This window comes from Strigops habroptila, assembly GCF_004027225.2.
Source record: "Strigops habroptila isolate Jane chromosome 13 unlocalized genomic scaffold, bStrHab1.2.pri S16, whole genome shotgun sequence".
Classification (NCBI taxonomy): Eukaryota; Metazoa; Chordata; class Aves; order Psittaciformes; family Psittacidae; genus Strigops; species Strigops habroptila.
In genome coordinates this window covers 4,475,000-4,501,175 of record NW_022651054.1, presented here as the reverse complement: position 1 = coordinate 4,501,175, position 26,176 = coordinate 4,475,000, and the positions used below count along the sequence as shown (strand labels likewise).

Below are 26,176 nucleotides of genomic sequence, written 5' to 3'. Positions count from 1 at the left end.
GCTCCAGCCCTTTCTGAAGGTGTGTGTATGGTAACGTGGTCTCATGGAAAGACCATTAACTTGGGAACCAGAAATGCAGGTTCTGGTCTGTAGCCCCGTCTTTTTTCCTTCCTGTATTTCTTTTCTTTCCTGTCTTGTGTTTGTTGCATTCATTCAGAGCAGGAGTTCTTTGTGGCTAATATATGTTTTTTACTAAGAATATACACTGTGGGCTTGGTTTTGGTGGGTGTCCCTTAGTGATACTTAATATAAATGTGAGGATAACATCAGTCATTCTTGTGGTTCTTCTTGTCTTTTTTCCCAGACAATACCAGAATAATAGAATGATCCATATATTGTTAATCCTGTGTCCTTCCCACTGGAAATGTTGGTCATGGGTTTATTGAATATGGGGTTTTTTATCTGTTTGCTGTCTCTTGCTCTTCATAAATTCAGTTACCTTCAAATAAAGGCTTATGCTACATTCTAATTTCTGCATCAGGAGGCACACAGCAAACTTGTTTGTCAAAACATTTTGACCAGTGTCTAAACAAAACATAGACAGAAATATTCTTTATTCTGTGTGGCCTCTGTACAGAAATACTCTTTAATAAATCAATTGAAAGGCTGTAAAAAGTAAAGCATCAATAATTGATGCAGTAGGAATCCATGCAGAACCACAGCATGGATCTCAGAAATGGAAAAGGACACTAAGTATAAAACTGAGTTTACTGTAAAACAAAATACAAAATTTTGTAAACATAGCAGTAAGCCCAAGCCTCCAGTGACGTTTTTTCAGGTGCATTACAGAACACCTGAGCAGAGCTGAGCTGCTTTTGAGGATGCTGCTTCAGTAACGGGAGTCCCTCCTGGTTGGCGATCCCACAGATTTTTTCACTTCTGCAGTTCTGCAGTGGTGAAGCGTTGTGTGTTCCTGCAAGCATGCATCTGTGTAGGGTGAGTCCTTCTCGTCGCTTGGTGCCCAATTGCTCCATTTCCACATGAAGTTTCCACCTAGAGTTTTTCACCTCGGAGAGAGGTGGGGTTTATCACAGATGATTCCTAAATCATAGTTCAAGGAGCAGTTGACATTGGCCTACAGAAAGCTGCGCATTTACATGGTGCCAATTGTTCCTTTTTCCAGACTGTAAAGACATCTAGAAGCAGGATTTAAGATTCTTCCAGCATGCTTTTCCTGAAAGCCAACAGGAGGACCTGCAGTTAGAGCATTTTACTCTGTAGAGAAGGCTAAGACTTGTACCAGCATTCCTGGATCTGATCTCTAACTGTGCATTTACCTTCAGATATCGTCTTGATCTCATTCTTTCTCCTTTTGTTTTTAGGAACACGCTTTTGAAAGCAGCCAGAAGTATAAAGAAGGCAAATACATCATTGAACTAGCTCACATGATCAAGGATAATGGCTGGGATTGAATGGGAAGAGCCCAGCCCTACCAGCGTGTAAGAGAATGCCATCCAACCGAACATTATATCCAAGAGTGAGAGAGTGACTGAACGCTTGGTTCCATGCATTTAGAGGCTCTGCAATTTGGGAGCATCTTCACACCCTTCTCCATCTTTATTGGTGACTGGCCTCTAAATTTCTGTCTCTCTGTCTCTTTGCTTTGTATCTGTTTGTGAGTTGACCCTGGCTGCTTCTCTCTCTGTTCTGGCGTTGGCTAAGAGAATGCACCGAATGCCCAACAGCCATTCCATGTTGACGAGTGTTTGAGTACAAACTGAAGTTGGCTCTGTGGTGGCATTTTATCGTAAGGTCTCGGTGCGGGAGGAAAACCCGAGTTTTGGGCAGGAGAAGGTGATAGGGGGTGGGGAATGGGCCCAAAGGGAAGTCATCAGAAGTTGAAACTGTACTTCTCCTTTAAGTCCTGGTTAACCAAGGCTTGAAACTATCTACTTGTCTAAATGGACAGAAAAATACCTCACGGCTGCGTTCTCTCCAGATGGTAAAACCGCTGCTCCATCGGTGGAGCTTCAGTCTATGCTGGCTGAGCACAAGTCATGACCAGTTCCCCCCACAAGCTGATCGCAAATCTGTGTTTCATTTGCCATTTATGAACTTGTCGTCTTGGGGGGAGGACGTGAAGGCTGGAGAGATTCCCTGCCTCCCGTTTCTCTCACTGTTTCAGGGTAGGTAGGCCATACATCCCAACAGAACACAGCTGTGGGGAGCATCCTCACAGCTGGAGAAGCCAAATCCTGACTCTTGACCCTTCAGAGGGGAGGAGAAAACCACTTAAGTCACAAGGGTGCTGGAGCTGCAGCTTAGAAGATGTGACGGGGAGAAAAACGTCATGTGTTAGGCAAGAAAGAGGAAATCATGTAGAGGAGGATGGGGACAAACTTAGTAACACAGGGTACTTTTTGATTTCCTGGCCTCCACTGAGCATCCCTGGGGGTCTTTTACCAATCCTTCACGAGTGCAAGTAGGAAAAGCTGTTACAGAATCTTTATCTTAAATCCCAGGTCCCAGCCATCAGCTCCACTCTTGGAGCCTGGCAGAGAACTGGTGTGCGTGTGGGGAGAGGAGGGAGCAGAGGAGCCTGGTGGCTGTAGCGGTATTGCACAGGTGGATATTTCAAGCCATGAGGTATCCTCCCCAAAACCTTCCTCCCTTTTCCCACTCCCAGAAGCCTGTTGCAGGCACAGTGGAAATGGGAAAGAAAAAAGAAATTCAGCATCTTCCCCCTGCCCTGAAATTGTCTATGCCTTGGAATTTAAAGGGAAGGGGTAGATGTGGGCATCGTAACTGCAAGGGACAAATCCTTCCCATTTTAATTTTTTCATTTTAATTACTGTGGACCTTCCCGAGGTGGTCAGTGGGGAAGGGGCATTGTGTGTGAGAGGGGAGCTGTGTTAGACATAAATGACAATGTGAAGTTTGCTCTGCAACAGTCCAGCCAGTATCTGGTGCATAACTAAAGACTATTTAACTGAATTAGTTTTGTCTCTTTGAGTGAATTTTCTTTTTGTTTGTGGAATTTTTTCAAGTAGGTTAATCCATTGGGGGAAATCTTTCTTAATCCAGAAGGAAAGAGTATTGTGCAGAGGTGTGTAACTCCTTATGAAACCTAAGCTTTGGAGCTATGATCTGTTCCCACTTGCCCCCACTCCAAGAGACTCTGAGTTGGTGCGGTGGAGCAGGACAGAGGGCTGGTGGTGAGAAAGTAATTTGCTGTTAAATGAAGGGGATGTGAGCAGAGATGATACCTAGGGATCAGGGTGGAACATACATGTTGGGTCTTTGTGCTGAAACCCAAACCTGATGGCCCATCTAAGCAAAGATCATTTCTTCTCTTGAACCACTGTTCTTTACAACGTTGGAGAGAGAAGTGAGGTGGAAGCTGGCCGTGGCTCCTGAGGGGATGGGGTTTGCTCAGTTTGTGGCTAGCCTGTTAGGAGGTGGCTTCTGCCTTCACCCTTTCTGCTGGGGCTGTGTAACAATTGCTTCAGCTTTTGTTTCTGATGGTCTCTGCTTCCATCGTCCACATTGCCTTCAGTGATAAAAATCTAGTAGAAATCAACAATTCTGCAGTACCCTCTGTCTTGTTGACTTTGGCACTGACCTGGTCCCATTTTCCTGTCCTTTGGTTGATGATCCATGACAATTTGTTGGGCTCTGACTAGTGGGAAGTAATTTGCGTTCTTTGAAGGTCTCCAGGTTTCCCCAGATAAGTAGCCTTCAAAGGGGTCTGGTTGGAGCTGGGAGAAGTAAGGGGTAACCTCAAATCATTAAGATGAGGTTGAGAAGAAGAACACACGGGGCCTCAGGGGTTTATGTTGGTATTTAGATTGATTGCCTATAAAAAAGTGATATAAAAGGTAGGCCTGTCCAGAGGACTGCTCTGAGAAAGAACAGTTACTACAGAAATCTACCAGACGTAAATGTTTTTATCCATTATTTGGAACAAGAAAAGGGTGGTGATCCATCAGATCAGGCTGTTTTTAACTGTTCACAGGGGTTACACTTTCAATGGCAAGCAGTCTAAGCTTGAATATGGCAAGATCTTAATCTGGTTTTAATTGGTTTTGTCCCTCAGCCTCCACAGATTCACACTCGCTGAGAATCTGTCCTCAAGCCCTGATAGGGAAAAAATATGTGTCTGCGAACATCCCTAGTGCACCCAGATAATCATGCATAGAGTGACTTTAATACACTGTACAGGGAGATAAGGAAAAACAGGCTTGTGAAGCTCATTGGCTTCCCCACTATGTGTCCATTGAATATGAAGTACTTTTTAATCCACTGCTAACTTATCTGTTACTTGCTGTATTAAGACACATGACAGTAGTGGGAGCTGGCAACCAGACAGGATGATCAGATCTGTGTGCTAGTAGCTGCCACAGCCTGCGCAGGCTCAGTTGATGACTGGTAGAGTGATCTATTCAGGGCATAACCAAAGAACCTTGAGAACCTCGCTATCTGCATCCCTTTGGGTTGACTGGAGCCAATTTGTTACCATCTGGGGTGGGCAAGGTGGGACTGTTGTTTCCAAGCGGGACATGTTGCCCATGGAAGCTGCCTCCTTGGGCAGGCAGTGCCTGAATGCAGAGCACCAGGTACCCATGGTACTGCTTTCCGTGGGTGATATCCTTGAGAACACATGAACAGCAGCGAGTTTTGCTTTTATTTCATGTAGCAGCCTCGTCTCTGGCAAGCTGCATGTACCTTTGAGTTTACATGACCTGATCCACCCCAAAGCTCAGACTGGAGTAGGTGTTAAATTGTTTTGCTGTGGTGGATTAGCTGGTGTGAAATCCTGATCCCTGTAATAAATATTCAGATAATAATATATAAAAAGCAGGGAAAAAAGAAACAATATCTTGTGAAATACACTTTTGTAAATAATATTTAATTAAAAAAAATAATATATTTGGTGCTGTTTTCTCAGTCCCTCCCTGAGAGCACTTTTTTGTTGTTTATAAATGATACTGTTTCCTTCTGTATTTGTTGGAAAATATGTTTAAAGGGAAACAAAAAATCATAATACATGTTGTCCTCTGAAGTCGATCCATTTTTCCTCTGGATGTGCAGGAGAGGGGAGTCATTCCCGCTTCCATCTGGCAGAATTGGTCTCCATTGCAGGCAATAGCTGGGTTAGGGACAGTGGTCTGGGCAGGAACTGATGTGTGGGATGGGAGGTAGCTGCAGGCGCATGGGGAATGCTCCAGTGTATGGAGGTCCATGCTGGATCACCTTTTCTCATCCAGCAGCCTGAGCCCTGTGTCACCTTGTGCTCCCACAGCAAGTCCCATGAAGACTGGTGGGGCTCCATCTGGGCACAACTTTATTGAGGAGGAGATCTGGTTTGTAGGATCTGGGCCTGAAATTTTCTGTTGCACCAGTATTGGCTGGAGTGAAGTAGATATCAAGGCTTAGAAACCAGGATTGAGTATAAGCTGCAACCTCTGGATTGCTGTTGCCAGTTGCTTGGAGGCAGCAGGGATGGAGGGTGGAGATTTTTAAGTAGTCATTGGTTTTAAACTGAAACATAAGTCTTTGGACATGGGTCCTGGTTTTCTCTTTGATTATTTTGTTGTTGTTGTTGTTTTGTTGTTTGTTTGGGGTTTGGTTTTTTATTTTACTTTAAACCAGGCTGCTACATCACAGACTAGAGTAAAAGTTTACCTCTCTGGCAGGAAAGCGGAGTTTATTTTGTTTTCCTTTCTGTGTTTAACTTCCCTCCTTCTCCCCCTTCTTTGTTTTTAATTCATTGGGTCTCTTGTTTATTGCAAAGTGGACCAACAGCACAAATCACTGAACTGTGTTTTGCTGAGCAAGGAGCTGGTTTCAGTGCTGAGTAACTCTTGTTGCACACTCCTCAATTGTCTAGGTTTGGTGCACATGGTTTAAAAAGATACAGGAAAAAAGAAAGCAATGAAATCTGTTGTTCTTGTGATGATCAAGCGAGAACCTTCTCTGTTTGTGTTTTTCTAACTGGTATGTGAGAGTGTGTTAATCATGCATTTCACTGCACTACCTTGTTTCGGGAGGAGCATCATGTTTCCGTGTGAACCAGTTCTTGGATGAAGAGATGACACCCAAAACCCGGTTGCGTAAAGATGTTGGTGAGCCCCAGAGCTCAGCTCAGTGGGAAGCAGCTCTTCTCACCAGGTGAGAGGCCTCAGAAATTAAATGTTCAGAAATAATTATTTTAGCTGTAGGTTTTGCAGAATCCTGTTCCAAAAGAATAAGCAGAAGAGGGGAAACAAAATCGTCTTGAATTCAGAAAAAAGAAATCGACATATTTTAATGCAAGCAGAATGGCATTGTGTAAGGTACAACCACAAATAAGCTATTCTCATAGTGAAGAACTGTATGTATCCTTTGTTTTGTTTTTCATAAGGAAATGGGAATGCTTTCCCCGCTGACAAAACTAAAGGACAATATTTCCAATACCAGCCTGTCTATTGATGCTCTTGTGTTTACAAATTGTGTATACTTTTATTTCTTTGATTTTTTTTTTTTTTTTTTCATATTCTTTCAGGTCATTTGCTTCAGTAATAAATGCAACTGTTTGTTTTCAAATAATTGTTTTTCACCTTTTCATGTATTTGTACATTGTATATAGTTCTTCAGTATTAGAGGGAGGCGTATTGTTTGTCATATTTACAATATGTGTTGGTGCTCATTTGAGAAAATAAAATTTTCAAGTACTAAAACTGCTGGTCCATGTTTCCGTTTGAATGTCCTGTGCTGTGTGCAAGTGTGGTTGTTCAAGAGCTGTTACATTTAGCTTGAAAGTAGTCAATTTATCCTCTTTTCCAACACCTGCCAGTCCAGAGCAGTGACCTGGCACACAATCACTTCAGCACTTGGGGACTGTACTAATGGGCAAGGATCCCGTTGAGCTCATCAAAAAGATGATGTAGAGCCCCTGAAGTCTAGGATTTAGTACAAGAGGAAACCACAAATGGAGCAGGAGACATTCAGTTGTTTCCCATGGATGAGGGGTTTTGTCAGCACTGTTACATGGCAGCACCTACCACAGTAGAATGGATCAATTCTTCCCTGTGAGGGTGCTGAGGCGCTGGCACAGGGTGCCCAGAGAAGCTGTGGCTGCCCCATCCCTGGCAGTGTTCAAGGCCAGGTTGGACACAGGGGCTTGGAGCAACCTGCTCTAGTGGAAGGTGCCCCTGCCCGTGGCAGGGGTTGGAACTGGATGAGCTTTAAGGTCCCTTCCAACCCAAACCCATCTTGGGAGTCTATGATTCTATGAAGAAATTCCCTATGGCCAGAAAACCACCCTGGGGTTTGGAAGTTTTGCTTGTTGGTAAAACTCGCTGCGTAGCTCCGTGTCTTGTGAAGTCATATTGTAGGAGATACCTGTTAACAGGTAAACGAAAGCTTCAGTAAAGCTGCCTGGCAAGTTCGGGTGTTCACAAGTCAAGCATGAACTGCAGAAGTTCAGCAAACAAAATTTTCCTTGTTGGATCCACACTAGTCCTGAAGCAACAAAAATCTGTGTGGGAAGCAGAGCTTGTGCTTTGGAAGGAAAAGAGGGCACGTAGGGAGAGTGATCCTTCAATATTAAAATTCAGAGCAATTCCAGTGAATAATGGAGGGAGCTTGTGGACCTCAGGTACAGGCTGTGACATTTCTACCTATCACTTCTCCTGGCTGCAGCTGCAGCCTGCCACTGCTCATCTCATCTGACAGCATTCACTTCAACACCAGAATTCTGCTCCCAGGTGAACGGGGTGCAACCTTTCAAATTCCCGGTGCCTTCAGCTTAAAAATCCATTTTCCAAATGGAAGCAGTGTTTTATTTGAGGTGGTTTTGGCTGAGCTGATGCAATCCTTCTTCATGCCAATGCTGAAGACGGCTGGAACCTGTCCCCATGCCCTGTGCCAGTGCCCGGCTGTGCCCTGTGCTGCCGCAGGCTGGCTGAGCGCCCTTAATTCCCCACGTGTCTGAAAAAGAAACTTAACCCTCTTTATAGAGGACCTGATGGTGCCAGCCGCTAAGTGCCCCGAACTCAAAGTGCAGCTCAGGCTGCAGCAGGAAAACCTGCACCTGAAAGGTCAAGGCAAGATGAAGCGGAGGGTTTGTGGGAGGCTGGTGAGGAGCCAAGGAGGATCTGACTGTGAACTGACATCCCCTGCTCGTAGTGTGGGCAAACAGGTTCAACCAATGGGGCAGTCGATACAATTAACTGCTTGCCCAGCAGGCTCAAGGTAATTTGAGTTCTTGGTTTCACCAAAACCTTCATTTGCCACTGTTGGTGCCATGCCTGTGTGTGACGCACTGGATGCGTGATCGGGAGGCTGCCGGTGGCATCTGTAAGGGACGGGAGGATGAGGCATGCGCTGCCTCTGCCCTGCACAGCAGGAAGGTCTTGGCGCTGATGGCATTTCCAAGACATGTGGAGCTGGTCCTTCAGGCACACGGAGGTGCCTGGAGAAGAGCACGGTCTGGTGCAGGCGGCTCCTCGCCGCTGGGGCATTTCTGGGCTTCTTCCTACAAATCCCTGAAGCTGCTGTACATGAGCAGCTGCTGCTGGATCACTCAAAAAACCCAAAGGTTCTAACCTTTCATTTCCATCAGGTGTTGTCAAGACAAGCTCCATTAGAAGAGTAGCTAACCAAGCACCTGTGTCCCATGGCCATGCCTGTGTGCACAAGGAGAGGGATTTGGTTTCTGCTACAGTTAGCCGCTCCCGCTAGGGTGAGGACACAGGGCAGTGTGGTCCAGCCTGTGATGGCTGGAGCCTCCCATCACACCCTGTGCCTCAAGACACAGCAGGAAATGATGGGGTGGAAGCCCGGCACAGCTATCTTGCCCTGGGGCCACCTGTGCCAGCTGCTGCCACAGCCCAATACAGCCAGGCACAGAGGGTTTGGGCTCTGACCCTTGTTATTGACTCTCATCTTCTACATGATTTAGAGAGGAAAATAGAAATATTTCTATCGTGTTTCCTCACCTTCCCACTGAAACCTGCTGCTGGGGCAGGAAGCTGCAGCCCTGTGTGGTGTAGGAGCAGAAATGCCTGGTGGGATGGGGAGGGGACTGGCAGCTGCTTATTCACCAGCCCAATTGTGTGCATTGGCCATGGCACCTCACCACCACCAAGCCACCACCAGCTTGGATGTGAGCCCTGCAGGGAAATTCCCCCCCAGGAAAAAGTGTGCTTAGTATTTCCCATCCCAAGCATCCAAGTGAAAGCAGGAGGGGTGACACAGAGGGAAAATCCTCCAGCCACACATAAGCCCCTTGGCCCTGGGTGAAAGTAAATGGATGAAAGTAGGATGAAAGTAGAAAAGTGCCAAAACCACGACATGGCCTCGGGCTGTGCTTACACAGCAGGCAAGGAGCAAACACTTCAGTCAGGAGGTGTTGGTGGTACCTGGGCACTGTGGCAGGGCCAGGGTCTCCCCGCTCCTGGGGAGACCAAAACCAGCCGGGGTTTGGATGGGAGTTGCAGGGAACACTCGCTGTATTTGCAATACGGGGCAGCACCCTCCCCTGCTTGCATTAGATGTATTATTAAACTGCAATTAGAGCACAAGCAAGCCAAAGTAAGCTATTAATAGCTGGGTGCAGATAAGCTGACTCAGACAGCAGCAGACATGAGCTCTGGTGAGTGGCTGCAGCTTTGCTGCTGTGAACTTGGCCCTGGCTCCACAGCGGGAGAGCATGGCAGGGAGAGATGGAAGGAGGGATGGAGGGAGAAAGGGATGGATCCTGGTGCATGGAACCCCCTCCTAGGTCCCTGAGGTGCTGCCCCGCAAGGTGCCAGCACTGCGGGAGCCACTGTGACCTTCACCCACAGCTGGAGGACGGGCTATAAAGAACCCCGGGGCCGAGCACAGAGCAGGTCCTGGGGCTCCTCTCGGATCCCACCAGCCACAATGAGGTTTTCTTTTTCAAAAGATGATCACAGAGCTATAAATACAGCAGTGCCAGTGGCCTTTAATCCTGGTTCAAGAGCAATGTGACACTGCTGCTATGCTCCCTGCCCCTTTCTTTGGGACACAGGAGCTGGGGAGGGATGCTGCTGGTTCCTTCTCTGTTGGTTTACCTTTCTCAGGTGAACTGCTCAGGGTTCAGCCCCACTTATACACCTGGGCTTCCCCCAGACACCTCTCCCACTGGGACAATGGCTCCAAGCCAAGCGGGGGATTTTCCTGCTGACAGGGAGGATTTACAGTAGCACAGTTGCCAAACACGCCGGGGTTATTTTTACCTGGCTCCAGCCCGGGGTATAAATAGTGTCAAGGCCATTCTCTGTTGCTGGCCAACAAACATCCCACGGACACAGGCTGGGTATGAAGGAGATGTCACCCGGAGGGCAGTGACCTCACGGGTGCATGCCCTGGCTGCAGAGAGCAGGGGTCCCCGGGGTGGGGATGGCTGAAATAACAGAGCCCTGGTGCCACTCCTCTCCACATGGCCCCCAAAGCCACCAAGTCCCCAGTGAGCCCCACAGCCAGGCAGGTTTCCTTGGCCTTTCAGCACTGTTTTGGGGGGTTGTTGTGGGCACAAACCCCAGGGTAGGCACCCATGTTAACTGTACATCCAATTGAGAGACATCCATCAGTCAGATTGCCTCAAGTCTGCAAGGAGGGGTTTGGGGAAATAACTGCTGCGAGGCCAGGAGGGGCCGGGGCACCAGGCATCACCGACCCGCCTTCTGTGGAAAAAACATGGAGGTTTTCCAGTCTGCCCTGTTATTTATGGCTCAGGATCAAGTGCCCGGATCCCGGCGGGGGCTGCCCCACTCAGCGCCACAGAGGACCTTTCAGCAGGCGTCTTGATCCTCACATAGAGAAACTTCTGATCAGGTGAAGGAAGACACTGGGGGAAAGAAATAAAATGCTTTGCCAGGAGCCCTGTGGAAACGTGCCCCCGGTGAGGGGTTTCTGTGTGAGTTTTTGGACACCTTACAGAAATAACAGGCGGCTGTTGGAGCACGCTCATATGTAGTTCTGCTTCCTTGTGAAACCTGGACTGGTGTTTTGTTTCCACTTGGACGAGGATTTTCCCACAATTGTGCTATTTTTATGAAGGTTTCAGGACAGAAATCCAGGGCCTCTCCGAGCCAAGCCTTGGTGCCGGAGGAGCCGAGACCTTGGAGGATTCAGCCTCTGATGCAGGTTTCCTGTCTTCGCCAAGCTGCTGCACAGGCAAATGTCATGCCCTGTCAAATACGGGGTTTTGCTCCATCCCGACGTCTCAGGGATTCATTTATTTTGGAGTTTCCTGCCTGGAGGTGCAGATGCTGCACAAACCAGGGTGCCTTGGGGGAAGCGCCAGAGCCTCATAGCACAAAACAGGGGCACAGCCAAAACTAACACTCACAAAACTCACCACCTCATCAAGTCAATATACATTTCTAACTGCTGGCCAAGGGGCCTTTATCTCCCACCTGGAAGCTCATCACTGATGAGGTATCAGCTGTGCCCATCACCACGGCCTCTCCCATTCCCCAGGTTTTGCTGGTTTCAGATCTATTTTTGCTGGGAGGGAGGTTTAGAGCATTGGTGCTGCTGAAATCCCGGCCAAGCTTCATTGCTCAAGCTCGTCTCCCTTGTAATAAGAGGTCAGTGGGAAAGAGTCAGGTGGGAGCAGGTTTTATAGGGGAGGAAATGAACTGGTTGAAGGGATGAGTCTCTGTTGTCTTTAATCCGAGGTTGGATTTCTTTCTGAACGCAGTATCTGAGCTGTCAGTTGAGCTCATCTCCCTCTGTCCTGGCTACCAGGGCTGCAGGAGGAGGTTGTCACTGTGGCCGAGATGGGGGATTGTTAATGTGGATCCTGCTTGAGGGCTTTGTGAAGGTGAATTTAATCTTTTAAACACTGATGCCTGCTGGGGATGAGCTCCCCCAGGCTGGGGGCTGCCGGCAGCCGGGTGGCTGTGCTGCAGGCGCCCCAAGCCATTAGCAAGGCAGTAATAATGTCCCTTATTTAATCATAGCCATGTCATACATGGTGTCTGTGGATGTGATTGGCTGCACGTCCCTTCCTAATCTGGCTCATCCTGACGGGTGCTTATGGCAGTTGTGGCTATTGATTTGGGTTTTCAGCTCTTTGCTCCGAGGCCCCATCCTACGGAAGGGGCTGTTGTTTTCCCTCAGTTCCTCCTCAGGTCCTGATGGTCTCAGATATACAAGGGAGATTCTTTGGCTCTGTTTGCTCTTGGCAGAAGAAGAAAAGCTCAAGGTGAATGGCACAGACCCAGTTTATGCAGGAAATGTCTGCACAGTGCCCCCCACCCTGCTGCCAGCGCCTGAGCAAAACCTCAATCTCCCCCAAATGCAAATTGCTCATCCGGAACTGGGCTGGCAGTGCTCTTTGTACCAGGCCAGGCTTTGCTTGGTTGGGTTTATGGGAGCCACAACCATCAGTCCCCATCACAACCCAGCTCTGAATATCCACGTGTGCATCCCGTGTCCTGAATCAAAAAGAAATCTGGGAACTGAGCAAGGTTCAAGCCTTAGGAAAAAACAAAACCAAACCCCTTTGCAGCAGATGCTGGCTGATGGAGAGAGGGCTTGTTCTGGATTAGTTGCCCACAAGCAAGAAAAGCTATTTTGAGCCAGAGGCTGGGAATGTTTGAGCTAATCCCAGGTGAAAGCTGATTAAGAGCTTGAAGGGGAGATTTGGAGCAGGTCCTGGTGGCACAAGGAGCCTGGCTGTGCCCCCCACTGCACCGCCTGGCAAAACCACCCCGAGCATCAATGATTAACAGGAGGCAAAGCTCAGACCTGCACTTCCCAAGGTGTCAGAGGGGATTTCGTTGCACAAACTCTCGCCAAAGCCCGCGGAGCTTAAGCGTGACCTTTGGCAGGTTTCGGCACCAAAATGCTGGGGAGGGGAGAGCTCTGTGCTTGTTGCCAGGCTGATGAGCAAAGGCATCGCAGAGGCACCTGCATTAGTGCTCCAGCAATGGGTTACCCAGATCAGCAACGTGGCAGCGGGTGACTGCCCTGTCTGCGTCCAAGGAAAACATTTAGATTTTGGCCACTGTTTTCAGGGTCTTGTAAACCTCTTTCTGTGGGAGACATTAGCCTCAGCCTGGGTTAGCTCTGCTTCATGATGCAGGCACCTGATGTGGGCAGTACCCTTGCCAGGGACCAGAGGGCACAGGTTTTAGGTGGGATCTTGAGCATGCACCAACCATTAAACTTGCAGTGCAGATACAGCTTTCCTTGGAGAAGGCTCCGTGGCTCATTCCTGCAGGTTTCTCCCCTCTGCTTTGCTGCAGGTTGGGCCCTCTTGAGTTAAGTACTTGATTTTTATCTGCCTTGCCCTTGCCACGTGGCTGCGCAGCCCCATACAACAGCAGCCCCTTGTCTGAGGCTCTCAGCTTTGCAAAACCACAGCCCAGCAAACAGATGCTGGGTCTTGTGCATCACAGTGCACAAAACCACAGGGCTTCCTATATGTATAAATGCTGAATTCTTCACCTATACCATGCCTGGCACAGCCAAACATGGCTGAGCGTCTCCTCCAGCTGGGTAAATATTCAGTGGGCTGGGGCTCGACTGCAGACAGTGCTTCAGCGAACAGCATTAGGTGTAAACAAAATGTAATCTCCTTTCCAGAAAAATATTTACTTACCTCTCTGGCCACTCTTGAATTGAAAACACATTTGGAGCAGCTTGTCGGGAACTGCTTAGATTTGATTTTTAACTCATTTCTCCCCATCCCCCTGCAGCAGCATTGAGCTCTCGGGACACGTGTCGGTTCCTTGAGGAGCTGCTGCAGCTCCACAGTAGCAGCATTATAAACTCTGTGGCATTTTTAAAGACCCTGTTTCAGGTGTTTATGTGCTCTTGCACATAAATCACACCTCAGACTATGAACCTTTGTATCTATTCATGGGCTCTCTGCATTTAAAACATTTCTGATGCTTGGACCTTGCTGAACAAAGAGCCCCAAAACACATCCTCCTACGCTCCTCCTCCAAGCCCATCCATCCCCAAACCTCAATCCCAAATTTAGCCTCTGCATGAGGGGCACCGAGCCCTGGGCTTGTCCCAGGAATTAGGGCATTTTCCTCCCAGCACCGAAGGAAAGACCCAGGGGAGCTCTGTATGTAAATTGTTGCATGCATATATTTGCATATATCTGAATGCAATAGGTAAGCTGGGAGCAACGTTTCTCTTTAAGGACGCTCAACCAGCTCTGTTGCCCGCACGCATGGGCAGCTGGGTGAGGAACTGCACCACGACAAGTACTGAGCTGGGGAAGGCACCACTGGGAGCTGCAGACACAGGGTTTAAGCCATATCCTTTGTGAGAGCAACTGAAGCTCTGTGGCCTCTTGCTTACGATATGGCCATTTTTCTTTGTAATCCACCCAGAAGCTCGGTGCTGGGGTTCACCTGTGCTGGCAGTGAGCGGGTCTCGGGGTCCTGGTGGCTGGGGTGAGGAGGGGAGCACAGCTCCTGATTCAGCCCCAGGGCTGAGCCGTACCCTCCAGCACTGATGTCACCACTTCTGTCCAGATTGAAGGGAAATGAAGATCAATCCTCGGAGGCCAGGGAGATCTCGGGTTTGGCATTTTTTCCCTGATAACTTGTCATTTTTAGCAGATGTTTTTTATTTTTAGTTTCTTGCAAAGGCAGCAGGTACTTGAAATCTCTTCCCCATTCCAGTGTCCTCGTCACCTGAGCAGGCGAAAGATGGGAGAAAGGACACTGCCAGCTCGGGGTGAGTGTCCATGGCTGGCAAAGGCACAGCAGGGCTCTGCAGAGGAAACACGTGCACCAAGCTGGTTTGGTCATCGCTTCAGTTTAAAACCAGAGCAGCTCAGAGCTCAGCCCCCTCTCACTCCCTTCCATTGTCAGAATTCTCTTTCTTAAATCATTTTGCTGTGTTATATCTTCAGTTCCTGTATTTGCATTTCCTTAGTGAGAAAATCTTTTCTATTTTCCTCCCCTGTCACTGCCGCTGCCTTACTGTGGTGGGGGAGAGTTTCCCAGGGTGCAGGGAGAGCCAGGCCAGCAAATCTGGAGGTGAAAACTGCAGAGACTTTTTTGCTGGGTGTTTGCAGCTGCTCATGAAAACATTCCTACTGGTATCAGGGACAATAAAGCTGGCTGAGACCGGCTACTCCAGAGAGGAGAACATGAAACCTGTCCATTGATCAGCTGTGAAATCTGAGTGATGTTATGTTGTGAAGCGCTGCCCTCGGTGTTTTGTACCCAGCTGGTCAGGGTGAGATCCACAGCTCCCTGTGGGACCCCATGGGCTCCAACACCACAGGGATGCGGGTGAACACAAGCAGAATAGGGGTCCTCTGTGTAATATGGGTGTTGCAGGAGGGGGAAGCTCTGCCGGTGGGTAAAGGGAACTGTTCTAATAACATCAATGAGAAACAGGGGCTCCTCTCACTAAAATAACCTGAACTTGGAGGTGCTGCAGTGGCTGCACCTCTTTGATGCTGCCGTCACTGTCGCATGCTGTTCTCCACTTTGAACAGGGGGTTTCTTGACTGCTCGGGGCGCTTGGTATCCTGCAAGATAAATCCTCTGCTGCAATCAGCCTCTCAGCATCCATCAAACTGGAAAGAAAAGGCGAGGTTAATGTTTAATTAGACTTCTTCTTTCCTTTAGATCACAGCAGCCTTGGACGGTGTTTGACATGGAGCAGATCACAGCAGCCCCAGGATGTACATGTATTTTCACAAGGTTTGCAGAGGCAGGAGGTGTGCTTGGTGCTGCATTGGTCTTGGTGTGAGCTGGAGGCAGGTGAAGCCACATGAGGCATCACGGCCGCCTGCCGAGAGATACAAATCCCCTCTCCGCTGCACCCAGCTCTGCACAAAGGCTCTAACCAGCACATGAGGGCTGTGCCGGCCCTGGCATCCTGCAGCAGGAAAAACAGGCAGATGTCAGTGCTCAGCTGAGCCAGAGCACAGGCTGTGCAGGATCCTAATCGAATCGCTTCCAGCTAGATTCAGCAACGAGCCCTGCACTGGCACGCACCGCTTCCAAATTCCACTGCCAACCCCCTGCTGCTGCTCCCTGTAAAAGAAATAAACCACTGGGGCCCTGTGGGGATTAGCGGTACCCAGGTCTGCTCTTGATGCACATCCAAGGGCATGGGAGGGTGTGAGCAGAGCAGCACTGGCTTCACCATAGCCAGGGGAAAAGGGAAGCTAAAAGGTTTGCCGAGAGCCACAAGGCATGGCTGTGGCTGAGATAGAGCATCCACCAGCAGCTGAGCCCATTATTCAAGATGCAGAGCATCATTTTTGTAGGGTAGCAGCGACTGTTAGTATTTTGCAGGCTGTTCCTATATGGTTATGACCATGTATTTGTAAACGCGGTGTCTTTCTGCCAGCTGTTGCAGCTGCTTTTTCCTCCTCTGTGGCAGGAGGAGCAGGCACAATATGGGGCACAAATGGAACCCCTTTCCTTGCAGAGCTCTGCCTGCATGACACTGGCTGTGTGTGACCTGCCCCACAGCCCCAGCCGCTGAGTTATCCTATTGCTGGATAGAGATTGCTTCAGCTGGGAGTGACACTGGAGTCCCGTGCTGGCAAAGTGAGAGTTACACAACAGTGCTGATGGCAACACCATCGTCCCCCAGGGCCATGACCAGGGAGTCCTTCGGCTTTGCTCAGCCATGGGGCATGTGGGGATGGCTGGTGGCATCTCAGGGACCTCCTCAATGCAGCACGAGGGACGCCCCAGGCTCCTCTTCGATGAATGAGCTGTACCCTCAGGTTTCAGGTGGCGTGGAAGATTGATTTCTTGATTAAAGTCTAATGTGTGGTATAATTAAAGAAATCCTCCCAGTTCAGAAAGTCATTAAGAGATGATTAATTGGGATGAGGCTGGGAGCTGCCTTCTGCGGAGGAGCCTGCGCATGGCTGCTGCAGTCCAAGGACCACGGGGTGGCTGGGATGCTGGCAGACACCGGGCAAAGCCTGGGCTCATTCTGCAAACCAGCCTGGAAAGTGATATTTGAGATCCCTTTTTACACTCTGGCCATTAGCAGATTAAGGCCTTTCACTTCAAAACATTTGATTAAATGAAATGGTCATGCTTCAGCTGCAGAGTCCCAGAAAGCCAGGGCTGGCAGATCCTTTAAGAGGTGACCCATCCCACACTGCTGCCTGTGGTGGGATCCAGCTCCCCCCGTGCCATGGCCAGCCTGATGCCTCTTAGACACCCATAATGCAGTCCCAACCAGAACACATGGCTTCTTTTCCCTGATAATCTCTCCAGTTCTTGTATTTGTTTTATTTCTGAGAAGAGCAGAGGCAGCAGCTGCTCTGAGGGTCTTCTCGTTGGCTTGCAGAGAGATGACGGGTTAATATGGACATATGAAGTTGAGGCTAGGGACTGGTGTCTGCATCACAAACTGTTTTATTCTTGAAATGGTAATTGAATTCTAAATTGTAGGTCTGTCAAATAGGTTGTGTGAAAAGATCAATTCACACTACACAGAGGGGACCATGTTTCAAGACAGAAAAAAGAATTGGAGAAAATCAGTAATTCAGCCTGTCAGGGTGCACCAGCGAGAGTTATTAATGCATAATAATAATTAACACATCATGTCTGATGAGCTTTGCCTGTGAAAATTATTATGGATGGAGGAAATTTTGGTTGCACAGCCGCTTCAGTGCGTTGTTCGTAGAGTTCAGCTACGCTTGATATTGAGATGTAGTTTAGGCCCAATGGTTGAGTACGGAAGGGAGAAAAACGTCATTCTACATTTCAGTAATAAGAGTTTTCTTTTTTGTTTCTCCTCTCTTCCCCCCTTTCTTTGAGAGGGTGAATGGAGCCTGGAGAGCTGGAGGTGCCTGAGTACAGTGCTCGTAGGGCCGGGGTGCTGAGGCACCTCCTGTTGTAGCTTTTTTTTTTATGGCCACACTGAAATTGTGTTTAGATGGTTCTAAGTAATGGGCTTAGATGGGCTTAACAAGATGTGAGCACCCCAAGATCTTCCCTTTCCCTTCCACAGCACCCTGCAAAGAGCAACAGGTAAATCAAACCCACTGAATCTATCATCATTACTCGCTCCGCCACCAGAGCTGGTGTGCGCTGCCTCAGCAGCACCCATGTGTTGTTTCCATCCCTGTGGACCCTTTCAACCCTCCAGGCACCTCCTCGCAAGCCACTCGCACCAAGGGCACTTCAGACCATCAGCAGCAGGATGGACCTGGTGCTGGAATGGCTTTATTTCAGAAAGTGAGTGCAAGATCAAGTGGCTCCAGGAGGTCCCCCACTGCCTTTGTTCCTGTTTTCTGTCTGTCACACAGCAGTGGGTTGGAAGGCAGCAGTTTATGACCAGTTAATACAATCAGGAGAACATCACTCTGCAATTCCCACTGCATTTTGCTCCTAGCTACAAAATGTCCTGGACCAGATGGAATTCTGCCCTGAAGCATTTGGAGAAGTAAAGGCATTGCTGGAGGACAGTGAGTCCTCTGGTGCTGCCCAGCTCCAGCGGGGAGGTAGAGGAGGAGCCGGTGAGTCTGCTTATTGCAGGCTGCTGTTTGATTCCTGAAGAAACAAATGGTTTGAAGGGCTGCAACTGTCCCGTTCTATCCTGTGCACGCTGGGTTTACACCACACCTACCCCACACAAATCCTCCCCAAACCTAGGAGGGAAGCCTGTGCCTGAGGAGCTGCTGGGTGAGTGATGCGGAGTCCTCTGGTTTGGGATTGCTCTTGGGTTTCTAAGGACAGGGTTTATCCTGCTGAGTGAGGAGAGCTCCCAAAGAGCTGTGATGGATGGTGCTCCCCTCTGAGATGTTCTGAGGCTTGTTAAGGCAGCAGGCACGGGGCAGGCAAGGATTTCCCTGCTCTCTGCTGGGTCTCGTGCCTCTGAAAGCTTTAAATACATATACATAAACCCTGCATTTTCTGATTGCTTTTTTGGAGACAAGTAAGGCTGGGAATGGAAAGCAACCACGTGGCCTGTTTGCTGATCAATTGTAGCATGGAGAAAGGTGCCTTTTGACCTCGTGTTGCATCTTAAGTAGATGCTGGAAGGAGAGGCTTGAAAACAAAATGACAGTAATGAGTGCAAGATGTGATCAAAGAAACACTGCAGCAAAAAGCTTGCTAAAGAATCCCTTGAATCACAAGCATGTGGGTGGCCACTGAAGAAAGGGGGAAAATATGACAAAATTTGGGGTTTTTTTTTGTTTGGTTTGGTTTTTTTAACAGAAGATAAACCAGAATCCAACTGCATCCCCTGCTGCGCTCGCCAGTGGTTTAAAATCCATGGCACACGGTGAGCTGAGCCACTGCAGCGCCTCATGCTGTGAGGTGTGGAACCAACAATCAATAATTCCCTTTCTTCAAAGCCATTACGAACCATTTTACTGGAGTGTACTGCTGCATCTCAAACATCACAAACTGCAGGAGAAGGGGAGGGAGAAAAGATTTTTAAATCCTCATCAGCAAAGTGATTCACCCAGGGTTTGCTCCGTGATGGAGAAGATTTAAATCCTGGGGTGAGTGGTGGATTCAGGTGGCAAAGCAGCTGGAAAGAAGCTGAGGGCTGGTGGTGCTAGGGAGGAGCAGGATGCAGCACTGCAATACCACTGAGAGATTAAACTCGAACTCACGTGCTGCAAAAGGACCTAATCCCCGATGCGGCCTGCATTCTCAAGGTCATGATGTTCTGCTTCAGGGTGTAGACAATAGTATTTCTGAGATTTTTCCAAATTAAGGGACACAGCAGCAGAAGGCTTGAATATCTCCTTGGCTTTTTGCTGCCTTTTGTTTGATCTTGGAATACTACTCCAGAGTCTTGTGTCTTTAAACCAGGAAACCAGGACTGAGTTTCCTGAGAGACACCCGCCTTACAGGATAGTAAGTAAAACCTGGATGTTTGCTGAAAGGTGTTTTGTACATAGTGAAAAAAGCTGTGTTGGAAGTAGGTCTCTACCTTGCCCGGGCTAGGATGGATCCAGCCCTGAGCTGCCAAGGACTCAGGAGCTTCAGGTTCTACCTGGGCTGCTTAATGACGGGTCTAGATAGGGCGCAAAGGTCTACAGCACAAAAGGTAGCTAATGCTCACCCAACCGTGGCAGTGAGACAAGGATGTATTTTTCAGGCGCCAAAGGTACTCTGAGGTTCATACACTCAGTTGTGCTAAATACTAAGATTCTTACCCCCAAAAAACCTATAGTCTAACCAGTTCAAGAATTCCCCTATGCCAATGTACATATGCAGGGAACAGAGTGCACTGCATCAGCCGTCAGTGAGTAAATCTAGTTCAAACACAGCAAAACATATATTTCTTATGCTGAACTCATTAAATCTTTGGCTAAGCTAAAAAGGCAGAGTGAATAATGTTTTTAATATGCTCAAGAAATTCTCCACGTCAGATGAGATCAGGAGAAGCCATTAGTGAGGATGGACAGGGATTCTTCTCCAAACAAAGGCTGATACTGAGTAATTGCAATTCCATAAATAGAGCATTTGCTTTAAAAATGAAATAATTTACCCAGCATCCGGGGAAGCATCAGAACTTAGTGTTTAATGTAGAGGTAGATAGATTGAAAATAATTAGGACCCTTACAGTTTCACACTTACTTTTCTAATCTACATTGTACTCGAGCCATTATATATTTAATGGGATTGTTCTGCACTAATGGGAACGGTATTGCCAAATTCCATTTACACTCAGAGACCAGCCTTTACCAGCTTTGTAATTTGGCATTAAAGGTTAGAGAGGAGGCTTTTTCCGAATATGCTCACTTTTATTTTTCATAACAGCCTAAAATCTGCTTCCTTTACAGATTTTTTTTTTCCCTACATCAAATTACAGAAAAACCCCTGTAACTTAATATAATACCTAACACCTAGAGAGTTAGTGCAGGTTTTTATTAGCTCCTAACAGCGGAAGAGCATTCGAGTGACTCTCGAATACCAGTTAACCCTCAAAACACCACAGGATTCCACAAGTGTTTCAGTAACAATTTTATGGGGAGCAAAAAGAGGTGAGTCGATTTATTCACCAACCCATGAATCTGTCTCCTAGTACCTTCCCAGATTAGCTGTTAGTCAACCAGCAATATGCCTCCTTCATTTAATGTTGTGCTATAAATCCCAGCATTCCCTTCAAACAAGCGAGTCTGGGCTAGCAGTTGTCCTTGCTAGTAATGGACTCAAGCTGCAAAATTTGGATTCAAAGCTCAGGGCTGTTTGGATTTAAGATTTTAACTTGCCTGTTATAAAAATAAGAAACAGATGGGATTTGCCGGCCTGTTTGGACTCCACACTTCTCATAAGGTCAGTGGTGTTTAAGTCAAGTCAGATTTTAAGCCAGATTCATTTCTGCCTCTGCCTGCCTGCCTGTTGCACTAATGGCACACACCAGCATGAAGTATCCCCATGGCTGGAATCCTTAAATCACTAAGGATATTCTCTGTATCTCAGAAAATAAATATTACTGCTGGTTATGCAAGTGATGTGAAATTAGTGGCAATTGGGAATGTTCGTAGTCACGGCCAGAAAGGTCCTCAACATGCACACATCTAAGTTCCTATATTTTTAGAACTTTATAACTGAGGACTGTACAATATTTCTTTTTCATCTAATAATGGTTCTCTGAGACACATGGAAGGGCAGGGCTTGATATATTCTTAGTAATTTACACCAAAAAAGCATCTTGCTTCAATTTATTGCAGACTCCGCTCCTTGAGGCAGACCTGGCAGCCTGATCCTGCCGGGATGGCTTTCCAAAGGAAGCTGGGGCTTTGTCATCTTTTCAAATCGAGTCTAGGTATCTTCCGTTTGGAAGCATCGCTTCAGCTGAACAAATTACTAAATTTAGTATTGAAATAACAGGCTCAAACTACATTTTGAAGGTCATATTAGAGTATCTAACAGTCCTGCCTGGCTTTCAAATCTAAATACCATTTAAAATAAGGCTGTTGAGCAAGTTACTGCCTCCAGTGGTGTACAACTACCCATGGTTGGTTTGTTCTCGTGTGTTGCTCACCAGCAACACAGAAATTCTGCCATCCCTTGGAAAGCAGAATTTCACTTTTTCCTGATGGCTGCTGATGTGGAGATGGCTTTAGCTGGAAAAAGGGATTTACAAAAGCATAGCGTTAAAGATTCACAGATGGATGTTGTCTCAAATGCTGTGCAACTAACATACATGCCAATAGACTGGCAAATCATGAGCAACATAAATAAGGTGCTGTTCACAGGGTGTCTATTCAACAGGCCTGCTGCTTTTGTCATGGATGCACAAAACTGAAGTATCTAATAAGAAAACACTTTAAAATTGGTTGAGCCTGACTGTCAGACCAGCTGAGACAAGGGCAGTGCCTGGGGACAGAGCAGCTATGATGCTGCAAGGAATAAAGAGCTAAGGAGGGCAAATGCTTGGTCTATAAAGGCTTCCAGCCTAATGCAGGATTAGTGGAAAGAAAATGGACTGCACATTAAAATTCATGAAGGAGTACAATTTAAGATCCATGAATAACAGGGCCACAATTATGCAGGGGATTTGGTTTTGTTTTTTGTTTTTCCAGAGCTGGTGGAAGAAATGAAGTCATTACCAGGACATGTGAGGCTGCTGCGTGCTCTGCCCTTGTTGCGGGATGCTGTGGACACCCACAGTTAATGATACCGAAGTGTTAAACACAGGGACCAGAGGAAATGGGGAAATGTGACCTCTGGTCTGTAGATTCACAGAAAAAAATACACGAGTTGGTTTTTTGGTGGTCTGTGTGATAGGCCTGTCTCCTTGTCCTTGGATCTCAGGGCTGAGTGTCTGGTAAGGAGGAGCTTTGGTGCTGGTTGGGTTTAGGCAGACCTCTTAACCTGGGGATGTGGCACTTGGGCATCTCTCACTTCAAATACCCTCTGTGACACATGTAACCTTGGCCAAGTCACTTAATCTTCTGGTGCCCAGCTCCCCCCTACAAAATGAGCTGACCCCAGACAGAGGGGTGTAAGAGATGAGGTTATTACTGATATGGGAGGTGTGACAGCATCAGTGGAAAGGGATGGGAGAATTTCACACTTGGTTTTTTTTGTCTTAATTAAGCTACATGAATCTCAGGTCCTTCAAAGCGAGTCTGTGGAAGGAAATTACCCTGTAACCACCAGTAAGCTCTTAACTGCAGTGTATGGTGAGGGTGATGGGAAGAGGAGGGAGGCAATGGGTGTCTCCACCACTATCTAATTTGGGAGAGAAACAAGGAGATCTAGCTTTTCTTAATGACTTACCATGAGAAAAGATCATGCCAGGGGTTAATTCTTCACCCCATGCTCCTCCCCATGAGGGCAGAGGCTGCGAAAGCAGTCAGCTGCTTTTATTCTCTGGTATTACTATAGAACAAAAGAGTAGTATTTTGTCCTAGATTTAACAGTTGGGGAAATAAAACTACTCTGGGTAGAAGGAGATGCTGTCACATACAAGAGGACAATTCCAGGATAGCTTAGGACATCTGATTATTTTACAGTCACAGAAATACATTTAAACCACAGCCATGGTACACTCTAATGGGAATGTAGAGCCTAAGTGAACTATTGAATATTTTGCACATTTGATAAGGAAGTCAGAAGGGAAATTATGTCTAATATACAAAAATAGATTAGAAGCCTCCATGGGTTGTAACAGAAGTGCAAGCATGAGAAGGTCTTAAAATAGCCATCAGCTTTCATAACTGCAGGTATAAAAGGCCTTGAATTAGTGAAATACTTCAGTTGGAGATCCGGAGAGATGGGTCTTGTCCAAGTCTGGTGGACGTTTTTGCCTTGATGGCTCTCAGTAGCTGGGGTGTCTGCTAACTGCCCATAAGTAGCTGCCTGCCTTCATCTTCTGAGGCGAGCGTGGAAAGAAAATGTTCCAATTCAACAAGAAAATCTCAGGCACCATTTAAAGATTGAGGTATTCTCCGATCCACCCTACCCCAGTCTCCGGGGAGACTGTTCCCATGCCATTCTGCATGTATATTTCTGTACAGATAATTTCAGTGATCCCAGAGCTGCTCAAGGATTGCTGTAAAAGCTTTTTTTAAACCAGAGAGAGTGCACATCTTTGGCAGTGGCTTTGTACAGGCATCACTAAATTGTTTCCAATATTCAGCTCATTACCTGTCTGGTTCGTGTGTACGGGCTGACGGATAGAAGGACCGTGCTCTGTGTGAGAATGCAAACAGCTGAGCCAAAGCCTAATCCTCCCACCAGCCTGTGACCTTTTTATTCAGACTTGCACCTGGTAGGAGCAGCAATCATTCATGTGTGTGGCCTCAGAAACAGCTGCAGAGCTGACACTGCAGCTAAATTTAAAAAGGGTGATGCAGGCGGATGTGTGAGGGTGGTAAATTAACAAAATCAATTGCTAGTCTGTCATAGACAGGCTTGAAAGAAAAAAACAAACCCAGGCCTTTAAGAGTAACATTTCAGGCTCGCAGCGGGTATGCCAGGTCTCTTCTACTGAAGACAGTAAGGTCTGTGCAGAAATGTTTGCAGAACTGGGGCACAGAGACCCAAATCTCTGTGATTCGCTGTATGTCAGGGCTATTGCTGTGGCCATGTGCAGGCAGACCTATGGCACCCTCAGAGCTGCTGGCTCAGGAAGGAGTAAGGGTTATAGCTTCAGTGCAAGCTGTGCAGGGTTGTCTGGCCAACAGCAAGTGGAACAGCAATTGCCGTAGCAGTCATCTTCTCCTTTGTGCCGGCAGTAGCTAAGTGAGATCTGGCTGAGGAGCTTCTACGGGGCTGTGTCACGCACAGGATTGCAGTCGAGATGTGCTGTCATGGTAGACTGACACTGCAAATCCTCTCCCAGCACAGAAATACTGGTATTTCATGTGGGCAGAGCAATTCCTAACCTGGATTTGACCAGACACCGTCCCTTGCCACCTGCTGAACAAAACAAGCTAAGTCAGTAGAAGATCACTGCCAGCACTGTATTTCCTGCAGTCTTTTTCAGCAGAAACCTGTGGATGCAGTTATGAGTAACCTGGCTATCCTGGCAGAAGGCTGCTCTCTAGAAATTGCTGTTTTCCATGGAGCTAAACACAAGGAAAACCTCTTCATTATGTAGGAGGAAGGCTAAGGCAGCTGATTCTCTTTTCAAAAAGAAGCAGTTTTTAACAAGCAGAGCAAAATACGAAATGAAACTTGTCAATTTGTAAATGTTTTGCGGTACAGCACTGTAAGATAGCAGATGGAGGTGTAAAAGGGGTTTTGTTTTTTTGCTGTGTCTAACACCTTCTTTCTACAGCGCTCATCCTCTGTTTAAGAATAACGCTTTCTCAATAATGACTCACAGCCAGTGCCACAAAAATCCTGGCTGTCAGAAGAACTGCTGGTTGTCTGACAGGAGTGCAGCTTGCAGGGAACATTGGTTTATTCTGCTTTTCTGTACTGAAATTACAGCTCGGGGATCTTTCTTCTAGAAAGTGGCCCTACTTAGAGATTCCAGGCACAAGGCAATTATCTGCCTTCACTCGCTCAATGTAATTAATAGGTGTGGTTTTCTTCACAGGCACCAAGGGATGCCGTGTTCATCACGGAATGGACCACTTTGTCCAAGGCAAGGGCAAGAAAATTCCATGGGCAGTCAGGCCTTCCCTCTGGGAAGATGGATAAACCTGTGGTGTGCAAGTAGGGGCTGGAATATTCCCCATATCCTACTACATCTCTGCTAATCAGAAAAGATACCCTCTGCTCCACAGAGAAAAAAAAGACATCCTCAGGAATAATTCAGCACAGCAAGCTGGCAGACGTACAGCCCTCTATCACCTCACAGAATTTGCAGTTATGTGTAAAGCTAAACCTTAGGAAAAGAGCAATTTCCTGGCAAGCCTGAAAGTAATCATGCAGCCATGTGCAAGGCACTTACTGACAGAGCAGCTGCATGGGTAGAAATGCATTTTTACAGTTATTGGAGCAGGGAATTGTGGTAGGATTACTGGGTTTTCCCTCCAGCCCTGCCTTTGATTTGTGGTGTGTGCAGACCCCTTAATTTGTTTCTGTTTTGCCCATCTGTGAATCTGAGATAAGATCACAAGGGAATTGTAGAGTGTGATTCATTAATGTTTATTAGACAGAGGGAAATCCTTAAATAAATGGCACTATATTCCAGGAGCACAGACTAGAATACTCCTTGCAAGTTCAAGACTGCAAAGAGGTTGATTAAAACCAAATTTGCTATTTCCAGGCTAGGAGGACAAAAAGAAAATTGAAAAACATTACCTGCCTCTATGTCTGCCAAAAGCAGTATGTGATTTAAA

General features: G+C 47.3%; 1 protein-coding gene across 2 annotated transcripts in view; it reads left to right on the top strand.

The window, feature by feature from the left end:
- YPEL2 (yippee like 2) overlaps positions 1 to 6,603 on the top strand; it is a 38,037-nt gene extending 31,434 nt beyond the window's left edge. For both annotated transcript variants that reach the window (XR_003989549.1, XM_030472569.1), the window contains one exon: positions 1,323 to 6,603. Coding sequence is in view for 1 of the 2 variants with exons in the window: in XM_030472569.1 (XP_030328429.1) it covers positions 1,323 to 1,412 (90 nt within the window). In the remaining variant the exon portion in view is untranslated. The remainder of the gene's footprint in view (positions 1 to 1,322) is intronic.
- Positions 6,604 to 26,176: the final 19,573 nt, after the last annotated feature.